The 20,459-nt window shown below is 34.9% G+C and overlaps 1 protein-coding gene across 7 annotated transcripts in view; it reads left to right on the top strand.

Moving 5' to 3' along the window:
* Positions 1-20,459, top strand: part of METTL15 (methyltransferase like 15) — a 376,873-nt gene that overhangs the window by 12,952 nt on the left and 343,462 nt on the right. Inside the window, exon 2 of one of the 7 annotated variants that reach the window (XM_029207581.1) lies at positions 1,779-1,836. The exons of the other annotated variants lie outside the window; for them this stretch is intronic. Within the exon in view, the coding sequence (XP_029063414.1) occupies positions 1,779-1,836 (58 nt within the window). The remainder of the gene's footprint in view (positions 1-1,778; positions 1,837-20,459) is intronic. 7 annotated transcript variants of the gene reach the window in all.

Raw genomic sequence — 20,459 nt, forward strand, 5'->3', positions numbered from 1 at the left:
GAATAAGCCAGTCATAAAAAGACACATACTATATGATTCCACTTACATGAGGCATTTACTGTAGTCAAACTCATAGGCAGAAAGTAGAATGGTAGCTGCCAAGGGCTGTGGGGGAGGGGCATGGGGTGTTACTGTTTAATAGAAAAGATAAAATGAGATATGTAAATGGATGGTAGGCATGGTTGCACAACATTATGAATGTATTTAATACCTACCACTGAAAAATACACTTAAAAATGCTTAAGATGGTGGGTTTAAGTTATGTGTATTTTAGCATAATAAAAATTTGTTTTAAAAAAGAGCAAGTTACTGTTTTGAGAAAACACTTCTTTTTATATTAAATGATGGCTTCTAGAAATAGATGATTGTTTTATAATTATATGTCAACATTCAAATAAAATAAATATTGTTGCTTTTTTATTTTACTGTTGCAGATTCTGTATTTCTTGCAGATTTCTTCTATGTATACTTCTAAAATATGTCTTTAATATATATTTTAAAATCCCATTAGTATTGGATCTCATGATTAGCTTTGTGTTTATTATATGCAATATTTTATTAGTACCATACTTATTTAATATGTTATCTGATATTTCAGCTATTAGTAGCATTTATATGTAGCCTGCACTACCTGGTGATGTGATGAACATTTTACATACTGTTGTTAAGGTATTTAAAATCTTTCAGGGAGTCAACAGTAATAAACACAAAACAATTAGACAATTAAATATTGAATTCTTATATCTGCTTATTTAACTATAATTTTTTATCACTCATTTTTTGTTGTAAAAACTACAGTTTATCAGCTCTAATGTGTATTAGTTAAACCCATCTTACTCAAAGTATCAAATATAGAAATTCGTCTTAAAAAAAAAAAAAAAGAATTCCTCTTAGAGTTTTAGGGTGGGGCATATGGGAGTATGGATCCCAATGATAAATTTAGCATATTTTCTCTAATGGGAATGTATATATTTAATGCTATTTATAAAATGTTTGTTCATGTTATAAGAAATGTGAAAAATTGATGCAAAAATGAGTTTTTGGGTTATTTTTTCAAATTTTATTTGGCATATATAAAGAAATAAGGTCTTTAGGTAAATGAGCTACTCAATCATGCCCAAAATGTTAGTTTCTTTAACAGTTCTTTAGAGTTTTAGAAGTATATACATCGTTTATAACTAAAAGGAGAATAACTTGTTCATGCTTATTTTCCCTTAAAGATGTGGTACTATTTAAAATAGTTATTTTACAGTTATGTATTTTTATGCACATTTATTTAAATAAATATGTATAATTACATTAGTTTTCATATTGAAATCTTTAATAATTGCAGTGTACTTCTTGAATGTATATCTACCCTTTCTAGTAAGTTTAGTATCCATGAGAATATTCTTGCTTTTCTATCAGTGGCTTAATGCATTTTTATCCCTGTATATAATTATCTTCATTAGAATTTAGAAGCAGATTATAAAGGACATTGGATAAATAAGACCAATAACTTAATTGATTCTTTTGCCTATCCAATGTCTTTAAATTATCTTCTTATAATTTGGTCTTTTTTGTACCCCAGAAGATGAATCTTTCCTATATGTTTGCTATTCAAATATGAGAATTTAAGATTCTTTTTTTGTTTTAAATTTAACTTAAAAGGTAATTAGAAATTACAGTTTTTGGTTCAGCGACAATCCCCAAATATATGTGGTTCCATGGTTGCGAAAATGATCTTCCATTTCTAAATGTCAGACATAAGTACTGAACTTTAAAATTTATTTGAGCAGGAAGAAACCAAAGGTCCATTCTGTAAGGGAAGCTCAGAGAAAGAAAAAGGAGAAACAGGTGAGGCTTTTCTGTTCACAAAGCACATTTGCATGAGTCATTCTGAGTACTGGTTACTGTCTATTTAGGTCAGCACTAGTCCCTGATCAATAGTCTAATCATAGTTACTGCAAGAGGCTAGGCCCAGTGGTTTTTTTTCTAGGTCCCATATTATTTTTGTTAAAAGTGGTAGGAAGTGTACCTTGACCTTGTGAGCTTTAAGAACATTTTATTTTACTCTTCTTCCACTACCTTCTCTTCGTATAACAAACTACTTAGCTGTAAGTAGAATACTTAAAATGTTATTTTATAATAAACGAAGTTGCAAAGCTTTATGGTGACTCATCTTGTTGTAATCTGTGAACTCTCTTGCTCTTTCTTTTTTTGTGGGTGCTAGTTTTTGTCTCCTTTGGGTGAAACAAATATTATTTATCAGAAGGTAATGTGCATTTAAAGATTTTATTTACTTTGATGAATGTTGTTTCAGAACGTATTTATATGCATTTTTATGGCTACTTAATTTTTCCTTGTTCCCTATAAACTTTTCACTTGGTTTGCTTGAGTCTTTTTTTTTTTTTCTTTTGGGGTACGCGGGCCTCTCACTGTTGTGGCCTCTCCCGTTGCGGAGCACAGGCTCCGGACGCGCAGGCTCAGCGGCCATGGCTCACGGGCCCAGCCTCTCTGCGGCATGTGGGATCCTCCCAGACCGGGGCACGAACCCGTGTCCCCTGCATTGGCAGGCGGACTCTCAACCACTGCGCCACCAGGGAAGCCTGGTTTGCTTGAGTCTTTAATGTATGAGATATTATATTGCATTGTGTAATAATTTTAAGGATATATTTTATCCTTGTCATATTCATTTGCTCTGTGTGCTATACAGTATTTTTCTGTATTTATAATTACATTTCCAGAAAAAAGCCAATTCTTTCTTTTGTTGTATATTTTTTTCTTTTTGAAATGCAAAAGAAGTTAACTCAAAGAAAGGTATAGCATAAATTGACTAGAGCCATCAAGTGACTGAGGCTTAGAGATGGAGATAGAGGGAAAGGGTGCTGTCAAGGGAAGGAAACTGTAAGAGGATGTTTTCAGGAAACAGTGTTAGTACTAAAAAGGGAGACAAACTTCATGAATTTCTATCTTCTCTATATGTTTTCCCTTCTTCTTCCAGCCTCCACGCTACCTTATGTCTCTTCTCTGTGGTTTTGATTTTACCTTCCTTTATAGCAGAAATCATGAAATAATTAAAGCAAATTCAGTCATTCATCCTTCCTCCCACTATAGAAATGATGTTCAAAATGGTCTTATGAAGACTAACTTTTCCACTAGTACGGAATATTGTCACCAAGATGATTTCTTCTTTGAGTAATACATGTGAAACCAACATTTTTGAATAGAAAGGCTTGATTTTGCTCTAATTTAAAATGATCAAAGCAGCAAACTACCTTAATGAATGAACATGAAGCCAACTTTTCTTGCAAAGGACTACTTTAGAGCTTAAATACAAAGTGAGATATTTCAGATGTTTCTAAGTGAGACATAGACAACTATGAGAGAGAAATGTTTTATACTGTTTTCTTGGTTTAATATTTTTGTAACATCTTGTTCATTATACAAACTGCTGAGATTTTTCTAAAGTTATTGTTTTCCCCTGAAGAGCCATTAGCTTAAATGCATGGTTAATAACATACAAAATAAAATATTTTATTTCAGAATTTATTCAAAGTAAGTGTTAGAAATTCTTTGAGAAACTTATATTAGGGATATTGAGTCAGTTCTTTTTAATGTGACTATACCTTCTGAAAGCCTGGGGTGAGAAGTGGTGTTAGTGTCAAATTCTCCATTTCCTGTAAAATCTATTTATGGATTGACATAATTCTGATTCAATTATGCTGAAGGATAGAGGATAAAGGTAAACAAGTATCCAACTACAACTGACATTTTTTGCAATTTTTTTGTTTTCAGTGTGTTCTGGTCTGAATTTTTTAGTTACATTCAAGGTAACTGACTTGACAGATTTGGTTTTATAATTACACATGGAAAAAAATTCAAAAAGTAATTGTTTTTTTATAAATGATTAATGAATGAGTTTTATCATTCTGAAGATGTAACCATATAAATCAAAATGTTCTTTGTTCATGGCTAACTTAATAAGTATTTACTGACCATCCACTGGGTATGTCTTAGTCCATTTGGGCTGCTATAAGGAAATACCACCAAGTAGGTGGTAGTTTATAAACAACAGAAATTTATTTTTCACAGTCTATAGTTGTAAGTCCAGGATCATTGTGCCAGATGTTATGAAAGCCCTCTTCCTGTTTCATAGCAAGTGTCTTCTTGCTGTGTCTTCATATGGTGGAGCCTCTTTTATAAGGCACTAATCCCATTCGTGAGGACTCCATCCTCATGATTTAGGTACCTCATAAAGGCCCCCCTTCCTAATACCATCATCTTTGGGGGTTAAGATTTCAGCATATGAACTTTGGGTGGATACGGACATTCAGTCTACCACAGGGTACAAATTTTTCTTTCATTTTTGAAGAAACAAAGAATATGATCTGGCACCCACCAAAAATAGCTTAGAGTTTCCTGAAGGAGGTAAGGGAAAGGCAGCCTGAATGGCAGGATAAGTAACTAAACTATTAATATTGTTAACAGAACTAATAGTAAATGATAGGTCAAAGGTAATCTATTTTATGGATGCTCATTTTGCTGAGAGCAAACTCTAATTAAGTTTATAATATATAATTATATCTACAAAGTAAAGAATTTTATGATATAAAAAGGCAGATATTCATTTACATTATGATATGAAAAGCAAGATATTAATTTGCATTTTAAATAAGATTCATTACAGCATTACTCTCTAGCTCATTATGTCAGTTTAGGATGTTAACTACAGTATTGCAGGTCTCTGATACTTTTTACTTCCTGATTATGGGAGACCAAGAATTAACTAGTTAAATGAGAAAAACATTTTTAACACTTATGTTTGATTGTAAATTAGGATGATTGCATATTCCAGTTACTACTTTAAGTTCTATAAATGTTTTTGTTCATTACTTTTGTTTTATATTGGTTTTTGGGTAAAAAGTCTTATAAATCTTTCCAAAGTATAACCTTACTTACCTTAGAGTCTACACATCTAAATTAAACTTTTTAAAATTGACTTAAGGTTGTAATTTTGAATATCCGTTCTTTTCTGTTCTATGTAACAGTGATTTTCTAAGTGCCTTAATTTCTTCCTTCCCTAAATCCCTACATGGCTATATATTTCTGGGTGCATTTTTAATCTTTTCTGCTGGTGCTCATTTCTTAGTATGTTCACTTAGAGCAAGTTCATCACTACTAAATTTTCCAATAGAGCTGATCTAAGCAAACGAGTTTCTAGGTGAAAGTAGATAGCACATCTGTTAAGTCAGAAAACCTGGAATAGTCATCCCTCAGATATCCACATGACTGGCTCCCTCACTTCTGGTCTTCATTCAAATGACACCTTTTTAGAGGTATCATCCCTGGCCACCCTATTTAAAATTTCAACTACCATCCCACAATGTTTGATATCCCCTTTCCTTGCTTTTTTTCTTTATCCCTAATACTTATCAGTAACATGCTATATTTTTTCATTTTCATCTTGCTTCTTTTTTTTTTTTTTTTGCCGTATGCGGGCCTCTCACTGTTGTGGCCTCTCCCGTTGCAGAGCACAGGCCCCGGACACGCAGGCTCAGTGGCCGTGGCTCACGGGCCCAGCCGCTCCGCAGCATGTGGGATCTTCCCGAACCGGGGCACGAACGCGTGTCCCCTGCATCGGCAGGCGGACTCTCAACGACTGTGCCACCAGGGAAGCCCCATCTTGCTTCTTAATTATTGCCCCTCCCTCACACCCTCCCTCCATGGCATCCTGGAATTTAAGTTCCACAAAGCTTGGGTTTTTTTCTGTTTCTTTACAACTGTATCCTCAATGCTGAAGACAGTGACTGGCATCCAGAAAGTACCCTATAAATATTTGTTGAAATAATTATCAAAAGCAACAATGAAAAGAAAGGTACTGGTAAGAGAAACATTAAGAAGGTAGATATGGCAAGTGATTGGGTGAAGTGAAGAAAGCCTTGGGAAATTGACATAAAAGACAATGAGCTGTTAGGTCTAAGTTTCTGTGTGAAAATGAGACCATTTCCTCATTTTTTCAATAAATATTTATTGAGCTTCTGTGTAACAGGTGCAGTGCTCTTGATGTTGGGGATACAATGTGGAGCAAAACTGGACATGATCTTAGCCTCTAAGGAGCTTACAATTTAGTGGAGGAGGCAGGCATTTATCAAATAATTATCAAGGTGAATGTGAAATTTCCACAGCTGTGAAGGAGAATACAGTCAGCCCTCCATATCTGCAGTTACACATCCATAGATTCAACTAACTGCAGATGGAAATATTCAGGAAAAAAATTCCAGCAAGTTCCAAAATCAAAACTTGAATTTGTAGCTCACAGGCAACTATTTACAAAACATTTACATTGTGTTTACACCTATTTACATAGTATGTACATTGTATTAGGTATTCTAAGTAATCAAGGGATGACTTAAAGTATATGAGAGCATGGCTTAGGTTATATGAAAATACTACACTATTTTTTTCCCTTTAAGTTTTATTGAGATATAATTGACATACAGCACTATAAATTTAAGGTGTGTACTGTAATGATTTGATTTACCTACATCATGAAATGGTTACCACAGTAAGTTTAGTGACTATCCATCATCTCATATAGATACAAAATTGAAGAAATAGAAAAAAAATTTTTTTCCTTGAGATGAGAGCTCTTAGGATTTACTCTCTTAACAGCATTTATGTATAACATTCAGCAGTGTTAATTATATTTATCATGCTGTACATTACATCCCTAGTACTTATTTATCTTATAACTGGAAGTTTGTACCTTTTGATTGCCTTCTTCCAGTTCCCCCTCCCCTACCCCACCTCTGGTGACCATAAGTCCGATCTCTTTTTCTATAAGTTTGTTTGTTTGCTTGTTTTTGAAGTATAATTGACCTTCAACACTATGTTAGTTCCTGTTATACAACATAGTGATTCAATATTTCTATACATTTCAAAATATCACCACAATAAATCTAGTTACTATCTCTCACCATACAAAGATATTACATTATTATTGATTATATTCCTATGCTGTACATTTCATCCCCATGACTCATTTATTTTGCAACTGGAAGTTTGTACCTCTTAATCTCCCTCATCTATTTCTCTCCTCCCTTGAGCCTCTTCCTCTCTGGCAACCACCTGTTTGTTCTCTGTATCTATGAGTCTGTTTTGATTATGTTTATTCATTTGTTTTGTTTTTTAGATTCCACATTTAAGTGAAATCATACAGTATTTGTTTTTCTCTGACTTATTTCACTTAGAGTAATAACCTCTAGGTCCATTCATGTTGTAGCAAGTGGGAAGATTTCATTCTCTTATGGCTGAGTATGATTCCATTGTATATATACACCACATCTTCTTTATCCATGTATCTATTGATGGGCACTTAGGTTGCTTCCATAACTTGGCTATCGTAAATAATGCTGGAATAAACATATGGGTATATATATCTTTTCCAATTAGTGTTTTCGTTTTCTTTGGATAAATACCCAGGAGTGGAATTGCTGAATCCTGTGGTAGTTCAATTTTTAATTTTTTGAGGAGTCTGCATACTGTTTTCCATAGTGGCTGCACCAATTTACATTCATTAGATACTTCAGAGAGGAGCTAAACCAGAGGACCTGTGCGGAGGGCTCTGTCCCAGGAAAACTCATAGGGCCCTGCTCTGTTACAAAATCAGGGAGTATGATACCTCCAGCTTTGTTCTTCTTTCTTAAGATTGTTTTGGCCATTTGGGGTCTTCTATGTTTCTGTATGAATTTTAAAATTCTTTGTAGTAGTTCTGTGAAAAAATGCCATTGGTATTTTGATGTGGATTGCACTGAATCATGTAGATTGCCTTAGTCAATATCATCATTTTAACAATGTTAATTCTTCCAGTTCATGAACATAATATATCATTACATCTCTCTGTGTCGTCTTCAGTTTATTTCCTCAGTGTCTTAGAGTTTTCTGAGTACAGTTCTTTTACCTCCTTAGTTAGGTTTATTCCTAGATATTTTATTCTTTTTGATGTGATTGTAAATTGGATTGTTTTCTTAATTTCTCTTTCTGATAGTTCATTGTTAGTGTATAGAAACACAACAGATTTCTGTATATTAATTTTGTATCCTGTAATTTTACTGAATTCATTGATGAGTTCCGATAGATGTTTGGTGGTGTCTTTAGGATTTTCTATGTATAGTATCATGTCATTTGCAAACAGTGACAGTTCTACTTCTTCCTTTTTAATTTGGATTCATTTTATTTCTTTTTCTTGTCTGATTGCTGTTGCTCAGACTTCTAATACTATGTTGAATAAAAGTGGTGAGAGTGGACATCCTTGTCTTGTTCCTGATATTAGAGGAAAAGCTTTCAGCTCTTCATCATTGAGTATTATGTTCGCTTTAGGCTTGTCATATATGGCCTGTATTATGTTGAGGTATGTTCCCTCTATATCCACTTTGTTGAGAGTTTTTACCATAAATGGATGTTGAATTCACTTTAGAGAGAAGAGAGAACATATATAAAGGTTTTATGCTGGGTAAGAGTATGGCAAGACTGAAGGATTGTAAACAAGCCACTGAATGAGCTGAAGATGCAAAGGGGAGGTTTGAAAGATGAGGCTGGAGAGGAGGTGGAGGTCAGAGATGATTAAGTTTTCCTTTTAAAAAGATTATTCTCTCTACATTATTGAGAATGGATTGGTCTAGACTAATGAGACTTTTGACCAAAGATAATGAGTGGTGATAATTGTAGATTTGGAGAGGAATGCACAGATTTGAGAGAGATATTTAGGAATTAAAAAGTACAGGATGATGCTGACATGAATTAAACACCATTTTCATGTTAGACACTTTATTACGTACAAGGGATACAAAAAAGAAATAGCCTGCAGTAGAAGAACTCTTTGAAATAAAACATTCTATTTTATATATATATATATATATATATATATGTTGCTTTGATATAATAATGAGGGAAACTATTCTACCTGGGTTTTCACAAAGGAGATGAAGGCTAATATGCATCTTCAGAAATAACAAGGAGTTTTCTAAGTGGATAAGGAGAGGAAGGGAATTCTAGGTAAAGAGAACTATTTGTGCAAATGCAGAAAGTCATGAGAAAGCAGCATTTGCTCAGGTAAGCAAATGTTCAGAACATAAAGGAATTTGTAAGGCTTGCTAATGATATGGGACTTTACCTTTTGGACATGGGGAGCCTTGATACTTTCTCTCAGTGCCCTGAGGTTTGACAAGGAATTTCTGGAGTTGAAGCTTATTTGGGAATAGAGATGGAAAGATGGATGATTGTGTTTGAAGAGGGGGGCTGTCACTTGAATGTCCAGTAACAGAAATGAGAGACTAGAGTTAGAAATTAGATACGGAGATTGAATTTACCACACAGGTGATATTTAAACCCTTGAGAATAGATATGATTGTCAAGGCAAAAAGAAGGAAACCTTGGATAACACTTACATTGAATATCAAAGCTGTAAAGGAATTTGGGAGATGGAAAAAGAAGGGATAAGAGAAGTTGGTAAATACATAAAGTAAGTTGAAATATGAATGGCTGCCACGTCTAATCTGCTTCATTACTTTGGCCCCATTGGCCTAGGAGTTTAAGGAAAATTTTGTTTTCTGGCTTTGTGAATAGATCAAATAAAAGCTAAAAATGATTTTTTATACCTTCCATACCTAGACTGTTTTCTTACTCGTATTTAGAATAAACTCTTCCCTTGCTATAATTAACAGTATTTCATCCAAACTCTAAAACACCCATTTGGTAGTCCACAACATATGCATTATTGTATTTCATCTAGAAACCTAAATGTTGTAAAGTGACTTTAGTTTATTTGAAAGCTTTTCATTGCTATTGTTTTATGTAGAAGAAACATTATAACATAGATCCAACTAATCAAACTAATATTATTAGTAGTACTAATCCTGACAAATTCGTTTACAAAAAAAGTACTAAAGAAATTGCTCTGAAAGTTCAAAGTTTGCCAGCTTGGAGAAAACCTATCTCTGGTCAATTATTTGAATTTTGCTGAATTTTTGTAGCTTCAATGTCTTGGGCTAATATTCAACCTGTTAGTTGGCTTATTACCTTTCAGAGACTGACCTGTGTTTGGTGTAAAAATTAAGTGACAGGGAATACCCACCTGAGTTGTGAATGTGATTTCTTAATTTTATCTTTCCTGATCTACTTGATGAATTATATATGTTCATACCTAAAGGAAAAGAGGGAAGGATCTTCTTCCATGTGAGTTTCCATTGAATGCTCTGCAGGTATTTTCTTATGGCAACTATTTTAACCAAGGCAGAAACCTTTTCTTCATATTTATGTATTGATGGTATTAAATAGATAGGGTAAAAAAAAATTGAGTAGAAAAATAATTAACCAGGAATAACAGTATAATCTCCAGATGAATTCTAGATGAATGGATGTTGCAATTAGGTACTATATACCACACTCATAGTCTATAAGAATATTTTAAATAAAAATAGTTTAGCTTAAATCTACATAATGTTCAAAATTGAAAGTAAAGTTTGCATGATGTTTAAGAGAGGCATTCAGTGAGTATGGTTTTTGTAAATGTATTGCAATTGCCAAAAATTAACATAAAATGTGTATTCTTGCTATAAACATTTATTTTCAAGATTCTTAAAAATTGGACATACTTTGAATAGTTTTCCCTCAAATAAAATGTCAGTGATAGAGTTATAAGGTTTTTTTTTTTAGTAAGGATATTTTATATGAATCTCTCATTGTGGTTTTATTTTCTAATGTTTTGCATAAAAGTTCAAATGTGAGCAGAAACTATTCATTCACTGTTATTCTCTTTGATCAATTTGGGTATATGTAATTTCCTGTAAAAGTGTGAGTGGGGAAACTAAATTCTTTGAAATGAGTTTTCTGATTATTAAGATTTTATAGGTAAAGCTTTATTATTTAATTAACTTAGATGATTTCGGTATGTGTTGATCATCAACAGAATTTTGTAGACTGTAACTTGAAGTAGTTCTAGTGATGTTTTAGGAGAATACAAAAACATTAAATTGTCTATACTACATCAATTAGCCTTTGATGGTTTTCTTTTTTGTTATGCTAATTTATTTTCATGACTCAGAAATGAGAGGTCTTTTAGATGCTTTTTGTTTACACAGCAGGTCAGTAGACTTTAGGTTAACATGTCTATGAATAGGTACATGTGGTTATTTTGAACATTTGAAATTGTTTAGATTTTCCCCCAATTTTCGTAACATTTTATATATTAATTTTGCTAGATTGCAGAAGAAAGGCACACTCATATAGTTTGATATTTGTTTTTGTATTTTTTTCTTTCTAACATAATGACTAAGGGGGAAATTTTCGTATCAAATTACTTTTGGTTTTTTTGTATTCTCTAAAAGAACTTTACAAAATTCAATCCAATAAGTATGTATTGAATGTTTTTTTGTTTTTGTTTTTTAAGTATTTATTTATTTATTTGGTGGCTGCATTGGGTCTTAGTTGCCGCACATGGGATCTTTTGTTGCAGTGGGCTCTTTGTTGCAGTGCACGGGCTTTTCTCCAGTTGTGGTGCGTGGGCTCCAGAGCACATGAACTCTGTAGTTGAGGCACGCGGGCTCTCTTGTTGTGGCTCACGGCCTCAGTAGCTCCGTGGCACGAGGGATCTTAGTTCCCTGACCAGGGATCAAACTGGTGTTCCCTGCATTGCAAGATGGATTCTTAACCACTGGACCACCAGGGAAGTCCCTGAATGTTTTTTTATATGTTTAGCACTGTGTTGGGGGACCAAGAGGTTACCAAAATGGAGATTATCACCTGACCTGGCATCCAGTTCATGTGTTACTCCTAAGTAATGATGTGACCTTGGAAATGTCACTTGCTTATCTAAGCCTCAGTTCCTAATATGGAAAGTGAAGATTTTGGAACTATATCCTCTTTAAGGTCTCTTACAAACATAACATTATTTGGAATTGTCAAAGTTGACTTTATAAAGGGCTGGATATCTTCTGTTTACCTTTCCAGAACCACTTTCTATCCTTTTCACCCTGTATGTGCCCTGGGAGGATGACCTTTACCAACTATATCATGTAGCTCCCCTGCCCTTTGGCTTCTGGTTGGATTATACCAATGGGAGATACCAGCTAGAGATCAGAGGGTGAGGGGAAAGTGAAGCCATCGTACTCCTTTGTGTTGCCTTGAATTGGTTGCTTTTCTTTCCCCAGAGCCATAGCACCTGTCAGGAGGCCCTCTCTATATAACTAACCCTCTCTAGATAATGGTAATCACTTACTCCTTTTACCCTTCAGGCTTGGGATGGTAACGTCTCTGGCTGTTGTCAGATCCTCTGGAGCTATACACAATTCCCTGTTCCCTATCCCCTAAACTCTGTCTACATCTTTATAAATAGTTTGTTAATTAAACTATCATTCTCAAATTACCAAGTTTGGGTGTGCCACCTTTTTCTTTTTTCCCCTTCCAGAACTGACTGAATGCTTTCTATTCTCTTGGAATGACTTGCTACCAATCTCTGTATCTTAAGGACTTATTACCATTAAGTGTCATCAAGAGTCTCTGTAAAATGAAAATATTCTGTGAGGGACTACATGATAAGCTCTCTGACTAATATGTTAATTTTCAGTGGTTACTATTGGTTTATATGCTACTTGTTTTAGAGATGTGTGTATATATGCATGTGTATGTTCCCCCTTATCTTCACTTTATAATCAAGTGAGAGCTCAACAATTTTATTTAGGTCATTTTCCTGGCGGAAAATACCATTAGGCTAGTCAGATCAAGATGTGTAGAGTTTTCTCTTGTGGCAATGGGGAATCTTTGAAGAGTTTTAAGATATGGAGTGACCTGGTTAAATTTCCATTTTTTGTAGGCTACTCAGTGGCTATATATTGGGAGAATTTGTAGGCAAGGAGGCTGATGTTTTATATTAGATAAAAGATAATAGGTATCTGAACAAAAGGAGCAATAATCAGTGTGTTGAAGCAAGGAGTTGAAAAGTCAGCAGTTGTGGCAGTGGATTGGATGAAGGGGAGAAAGCTTATCATCACTCTCTTCTTTGTGTGACTAACCCAATGGAGAGTGATGCTGCTCCATGATATGGAGAATAATGGAGGAGGATTAGGTTTGGGGGAAGTCAATGAATTAAATTTGGGGCTTGTGTGTTTGAGATGCCTAAAGGACATCTAGGTTTTCCTGTCCAGAAGGTAGTTGATTGACTGAATAGTCTGAAGCAAGAAGGAGAAGACCAAATTAGAAAAAATAATTTAAGGAGTCATCAGCAAGGCAGTATTGAAGCCAAAAAGAGAATGAGGTCCCTCATTTTTTTTTTTTACAGATGGAAGTGCAGAGGAAGCTAATGTATTACAAATTTGGTCGAAGAAGATGACCTAAGGAAGGAGAGAGAAGGAATGGTTAAAGAGGTATGCAGAGGACCAGGAGACTCTGGTTGCATGTGAGCTAAGGAAATAGAGTTTTAAGACACAAGCCATCAACAATGGCAGATGCACCGGAATTTCAGAAAGGTAGAGGCTAGAAAATATTTTTCAGAGCTGACAGTTAAATGATTACCTTAGGGAGAGCAGTTTCAATGGAGTAATAGTTCATTGGAAATCAGATTCCTGTATGGAAGGGACAGGAAGAGAGAGCAAGTATAAATTGATAAGAAAAGATTTGGATGAGTAAAGGAGGGTAGAATATGGATAGTAGTATGTCAAGAAAGAGTTTTATGTATGTGTGTGTGTGTGTGTGTATGTATGTATGTGGGTAGGTAGGAGGGCAGGTGGGTAGGTAGTTATACTCCTTATTTCTGTGAGGATAGAGTAGGCCAGAGAGAAAGTTTGAAGATACAGGAGAGGGCAGGTCTGATGAAAGCTGGAGGAGAGTCTTGGTTCAAGAGCACAGGTGCAAGATTGGCTTTGAGTAGAGGAGAGACTTGAAGTGAGGATGGGTGTGATTGAAGATAAATTTGTAGGTAATGGGCAGAAAAATTGAGAGGAATCTAGCCTGAGTGCCTTTATTTTGAGGATGAGATCAAAGACAATGTTGTCTGTAAATCAGAAAGTTGTTTGAAGAGATTATTGAAGTGGGGGTTCAAGGAGGTTGTTGAAAATTTAGAATAGTCATCGAGACATGAGGCAGTGTGGTGTGGTGGTTAAGAGCCTGGGCCCTGGAACTCTTCTACTGATGAGTTGTGTGACCACAGGCAAATTACATTATTTTTCTGTGCCTCAGTTTTCATCTAAGAAAGGGGATAATTATAGTTCCTACCTCATTAGAATATTGTGAGGGTTAATAAATGTTTAAGTATAGATGTGTGTAAAGTATATCTGGTACATAGTAAATACTCTATAAATTATAATTCTGATTATTACTGATATTTTTCAAGTGTTATTATATACTTGAAATGTGGGGGATAAAGTAATTGAAAGTAGTGTGGTTGGGGAAGGGAGAGACAGAGAATAAGAACACAAGTGGATGTGCCCACGTGAGAACTGGAGTAGTTGTGGTTAAAGAATAGAGTATTTGAATTTAAAATTTCAGTTAGAACATGATAAGCCAGTGAAAAGTTCTAGCAACTGACTGTGAGAGGTGAAGGTCATTGGATTTGAGATGGACATTTTGTTGAAGTATCAGAGGTTTGTACTTATAAACAGAATGACTGAACGCAAATCTGCACATGCAGACCAACAAAGGGGTGTTGTATTGACCACTTAAATATGACAAGTGGCATTGCTGAACGTGACGTGATTTTCTGAAATGGAGAGCTATTCTTGGTAAAGTTTCTCTCAATTTACGCAATAGTTCCATTCCTAGAAAATTCAATGTATATTCAATCCTTGTAAAAAGTACTGTATGAGATGTAAAACAGAATTTGGTTTCAGGCTTAGATCATTGTTCTCCCTTTCCCCCTCCCCCCACTTTGTGAACTGTGTGTCATATAGAATTTGGGTTATTTTGAAGCACTGTGCTGTGCATTGCAGGCCATCCAGCATTCTTGTACCTCACCCATTAAATGCTGGTGGCATTCTCCAATTCTTTGTAATAGCCTGAACACATTTTTTCAACGCCCTCATTGAGCACCACTGGGTTAGGGGAAAGACGGCACAAAGTAGCATGTGGATTAGAACCAAGGAAAAGGGTCCTGTTTTGCACAGTGACCTAGTATAGAGATGTGAAGCAGGGAATTACCTGGCAACAAAATTTCAGTAGAATCCTGATATAAGGTTGCAGTGTTGCAAGGTAGTAAAGTTTCTTTACCATCTCAGCCTCTGTCCTTGTTAACTCCTTCCCCCAAGGCACCCCAGTTTAGATGTCTGGTAGCCAGGTTAATTAACACTTAGTGGCCTAGTACAGTAAGAATTCTTGACTGGATTTGGTGAAGAGTAATTTCAGCATAACTTCTCTTTTAACTACCTTAGCATTTTCTTCCCTTTCTACTGTACTTCCAAGCATTCCTTTTCCATATGAAAACAGGTGAACATACCTGATCTTTCCCATTAAAATGTTTATTTCTCTATTTTTTCTTGCCGTCAGTAAATATGTTGCATAAAAATGTAATCTTTGAATTTCTGTGTTTGCTTATGAACATATCCAAATGTGCACTAAAATGCAGTGGAATTATTGCAGTTTCATCTTTTGTTCAAACTGATAAACTTTTAATAGTGTCACCCTTGTCCAGTGTTAATGGGTTTGTTATTTTTGGAAGAATCATTTGCAGTAGTTTACTTCTGGTGATCCTAATCAATCAGAAGTATTGCTTTTAAAAGATTAATCTTGAAAATCTAGCCAAGTTGTGCTATTTAGATATTGTGCTTATTTTAAATTAGGTGATTTTTGTAATACTGAACAATATTTTTCATTGTAAATAAAAATTTAGCATGATAAAAATGTTTGCCCAGGGAATTAAATGAGGTTTGATGAGGTTTTTAAACTTCATTTGTGAAGTAAAACCTGATAGTGAAGATGAGTAGTTCCCGAAGTATGCATGCTTTGTGAAATATTTTCCTACTTTCAGTCTATTTCCTGGGGTATATGCCCATGCCATGGAAATCATTGTGATTAACATTAATTGTTAAGCTTCTTGGGTCTCCCTGCAGAGAAGCCAGAGCTGTAAAAATTGAACCTTTTTTTTTTTTTTTTTTGCCTTGTAAATGTCATAGCAACAAGACATAGGTCTAGAAATGGAGCCCTGTAATGGTCACATAGCTGATTTAAATGGCGCTATGTAATTATATCACGATTATATGCATGGGTAGCATCTCTTTATTAAGTTACATTCTTTTATATTAAAATATATATCATTTTTATGTGAGAAAAGTTAGATATTTCATAAAATCCAATTTGTTCTTGTCCCTTAACCTTAATACGTTACTTAGTCTATGTTTTAAACTGGTAGAAAATAATTTGTTCTCGATCTCTTTTTCTTATTTTATCATGGACCCTTAATAATCTCAAAAATGAATCCATTAAATCAATTAACAGATTAATTTCACCTGCTTTTAAGTTCATCCTGTGGGGGGGGTTCCTATGAGATTTTCATAAACTATAATTGAGTTTTTATTTGCCCTAAAGTGAGTTGTTCAATCGTCTGTCCTTTGTAAATTCACTTCGGTGTGTCATGTGGTACATTAGATGAGAATTATTTCTTTCTTTGACACACAATGTAGTGTTTTTGCTTGTTTGTTTTAGAAAAGTTCCTGAAAAGTTTTGTGAAAATCAAATTGAGAAAACAAAAACAAAAAACCTCTTATTTCCCCACTGCATTATACTGTAATTTTAGTATGTTTTATTTGAATAAAGTATTGAATTAGTACTTATTCCAAAAATCAACAAAAGTTTGATATGATTAAAGGGAAAAGTGTATTTTTTAATTTTCAATTTTCATCTCAGATTTAGAAGTTCACAGACATATTGGAATAATGATGCATAAGGAAATTAAATGCAGCTTCTAAATCTTACAAAATTGTTCAAATATATCATGTCATGACAAAATCCTATCTGGAATGTTACTTAAGAGTAATGAAAAAGACAAAAGGTAAATCTTAGGATATGAAATTTTGTAAGTGTTCCTTTCTTGGAATATTTAGAAAAATTGAAAAAATGTCTCTTGGAGTAGTAGGGCTAGAAATAGTGGTTGAAAGGTAGGAAGAGGATGTTTTTGGATCATGGCAGGAAATAGGGTACTTTCGGGATGGGAGTTGTGACTAAGATTAAGCACAAGACTTCAAGGTAATTTCAGGCTAACTATAGTCACTTAAGTTTAAGTCCTGGAGTTTAATCAATAGGGAAGATTGAATAAAAGATCAGTTAACATATTGTCATAGCCAGTGTCTACAAAATGGCTTCCATTGATCTTCACTTCCTGGTTTTCGTGTTCTTTCATAGTTCTTTTCCATAATGAATTGGGTTGACCAGTGTAACCAATAAGATATTGCAGAAATGATGATGCTAGTTGCTTCAAAGGCTAGGTCAGAAAAGAAATTGTGCTGTATCTTGGATTGCTTGCTCTGGGAGGCCAGTTAACATGTCATTAGAATGCTTAAGCAGCCCATGGAGAGGCCTACATAGAGTGAAATTGAGGCCTCCTGCTAACAACCAGCACCAGGTGAGTAGGCTATCTTGGAAGCAGATCTTCCAGCCTCAACAAGCCTTCAGATGAATGCAGCCCTGGCTGACACTGTTATTGCAACCTGTGAGAGACCTCAAGCCAGATATTCCTGATCCATAGAAACTGTGAGATAATAAATGTTTATTGTTTTAAAACCCTAAATTTAGGGTAATTCGTAACAGTACAGAGGAATAATATACACAAATAAGTACAGAGTTTCAACTGTGATAATTGCCGTTAGAGAAAGGTGTGTACGTCTGTGAGTGGCAAACAGACTTCTGATTTAGTATGGGTGTTTGGGAAAGGTTTATGAGCTTAGATCTAAAGAATAGGAAAGAACATTCCTGGCAGGGACAGCATGTGAAATGCTGTTGTGGGAGAAACAGGGCACTTTTGAGAAACCTGAAGACCACCAGTGTGGCTAAGTGTAGACAGCAAAGAAGAGATGGAAAGAGATGAAGTCTTCATCAGAAAATGCTAGGCTCAAGACCATATTAAGGATTTTGGTCTTTATTTGAAAAGCAGTGGGAATCCATTGAAAAGTTTTCAGCAGGGGGATGTGGGGTAACTAGACTAGATATGTATTTTGTAAAGAACATTTTGGATAGCCTTGTGGAGAATAGATTAGAGGTAGTAGGCTGGGAATAGGTTGTGTAAGGGTGGGTGAAAGGAGACCAGTTAGAAAGTAATAGAATTTATCTAAAGAGATGTTGATAGTTTGGACTAGAGTGGTGACAGTTTAGATGGAGAGAAGTAGGCAGATTTGAGAGGTTTTGTATTAAAAATAAACAGAATGTGGTGATGAGGAGTTAGACCTGAGAGGTGAAAAGAAATGTAGCTGTTAAGGTAGGTATATAGCCTTGTCATTGGATGGATGAAGACTCAGATTTTTTAAGGAAGATTTTCTATTTTTTTTTTGTGTGTGTGTGGGGGACATGTTTTTAGATGCTTTTCACATAGTCAACATGGAGTTTCAAGAGCTAGTTGGATAAATTGTTTGGGAACTCAGAGGAAAGGTCTGAGCATGAGACAAAAACTTGTCAGTTTTATTTCATATGAAGTCATAATTCATGTGATGCAGTCTTTGAGGAGTGTGTGGTCAAAAGAACACAGTTCATTAAAACAAAAATTATTTCAAAATAGTGCAAGTTTTTTATGCATTTGTCAAAACTATGAATGGAACTCTTAATTCCCAGCAGTACTTTGTAATATTGTTCTTTTTCCTTTTCTCATCTTCTGTCTTCATCAAATGCAGCTGTTGTACCACCCCTTTCTTCAAAACTCCTGAAGAAGCTACCCTTCTACTCCCATTCAGGCTAACTTTTATTCTAATCCACCCTTCATCTTCTTTGCTCTTCATTATTTAAATTGATGTAACTGTGTTTTCCTGTTTTGACAACATAGGGCCTTGCTTGCAGTGGAGAGTAGGGAAAGAAACTGGGAGCTCAAAGCCAGGTATTCTTTTGATGACTTAGGGAGAAGAAAGTCACAGAACACCTCTGAGAACAGTGACATATTACTGATTTTTGTCATGTCACCTAGTTTTCAGCATTAAGTAAAAATTGAAGCCATGGGCTTAGAGTATTTTTCCTTGTCTTGTCCTTAAGTAGCTCCATCATTTAATGGTTGGGGTAAGGAAGATGAGCCTAGAGGAGGACTGATTGGGATCTGTGTTAACTTCTGTCTGGAACCTCTGAGCTAACTGCTGCTTCAGGTCTCAGGTCTTCACTTAGATAATGGTTTCTTTGGAAGGCCTTTTTAAACATTTCATTTCCAGGTTAGGCTCTTCTCCGGCAGCCACTCAATCTTATTATTGTCCTTATCACTGCTGTAATTATTTATTTAATTGCATGTGGTTCCCAGCACTCTAACCTCTGCTAGGGAGGGTGGTAGACAAGTTCAACATTGTATCCCCACTAAGTACTATTTTATCTTTTATGTAATGGGACTTATTAAGCACTTGTTTAATTAATTCAGGCAGGTGTTCTCATTAGACTCATTAGGCTTCGTATGTGTCTATCAGCCACATTTCTTTTCCTGCTTACTGTCAAAATATATAGACTTGCTCTTTAGCAAACAACATAAAGTAGCTAGACTCCAGGTTCTTGTCTTAGATTATGACTTTGAACTCTCGGCCACCTAATACCTATAAAAAGTTTGGGGGAAATAAAATTTATGAAGGACTGCAGTGTACTTGTACCATATGGTTTTCACATTAGAATTAGTTTAATTGAATTGTGCTTCACTGTTATTCCATCGCTTATATTGAGGGATATTAAAAGCAACACAACTTTAAAACTCATTGTTATATTCACTGTAGGGGTGGAGGAGAAGGTGGTTTTCTGTGATTTTTTTATGAGGACTGATAGGAAATTTTTGTTTTCAAGGTACAGTAGTAGTAAGAAATCTTATTTTGAATGACTAGGTTTTTTTTTTTTGTGTGTGTGTGTGTTTGTTTTTCTGGATATGACGAATCATGTGACTGCATATGTTTCTCTCTTTGCAGTGGCTTCTAGGAAACTCATAAATTTTGTGGTCTTCCTTCATCAAAGGACATAAACATTTTATGTCCTATGTTTTGAGTAACAGTCTTACTAGTGATTTTAATTTTACCTTTTTATTTCTTCTATCTTTATTGCCATCTTCATTCCCTTCCTATCTCCATGTCTTTACTTTTTTACTTCCTGTACTAACTTGTCTTTGTAAGTCATATTAATTTTTTTTGAATCATTACATATAGACTTCTACAGTGTAATGGATCTCTTATTGGCAATTTGTTTAGGAACTGACTTGGTATTAATTTGACATCTCTCCTTGGATCCCCTAGGCTCTCTGCAATATTGAGACTGGCTGAGTCCTGTGGAGCACCCCC

This window comes from Monodon monoceros, unplaced genomic scaffold (assembly GCF_005190385.1).
Source record: "Monodon monoceros isolate NGI ecotype Baffin Bay Population unplaced genomic scaffold, NGI_Narwhal_1 Super_Scaffold_7, whole genome shotgun sequence".
Taxonomy (NCBI): Eukaryota; Metazoa; Chordata; class Mammalia; order Artiodactyla; family Monodontidae; genus Monodon; species Monodon monoceros.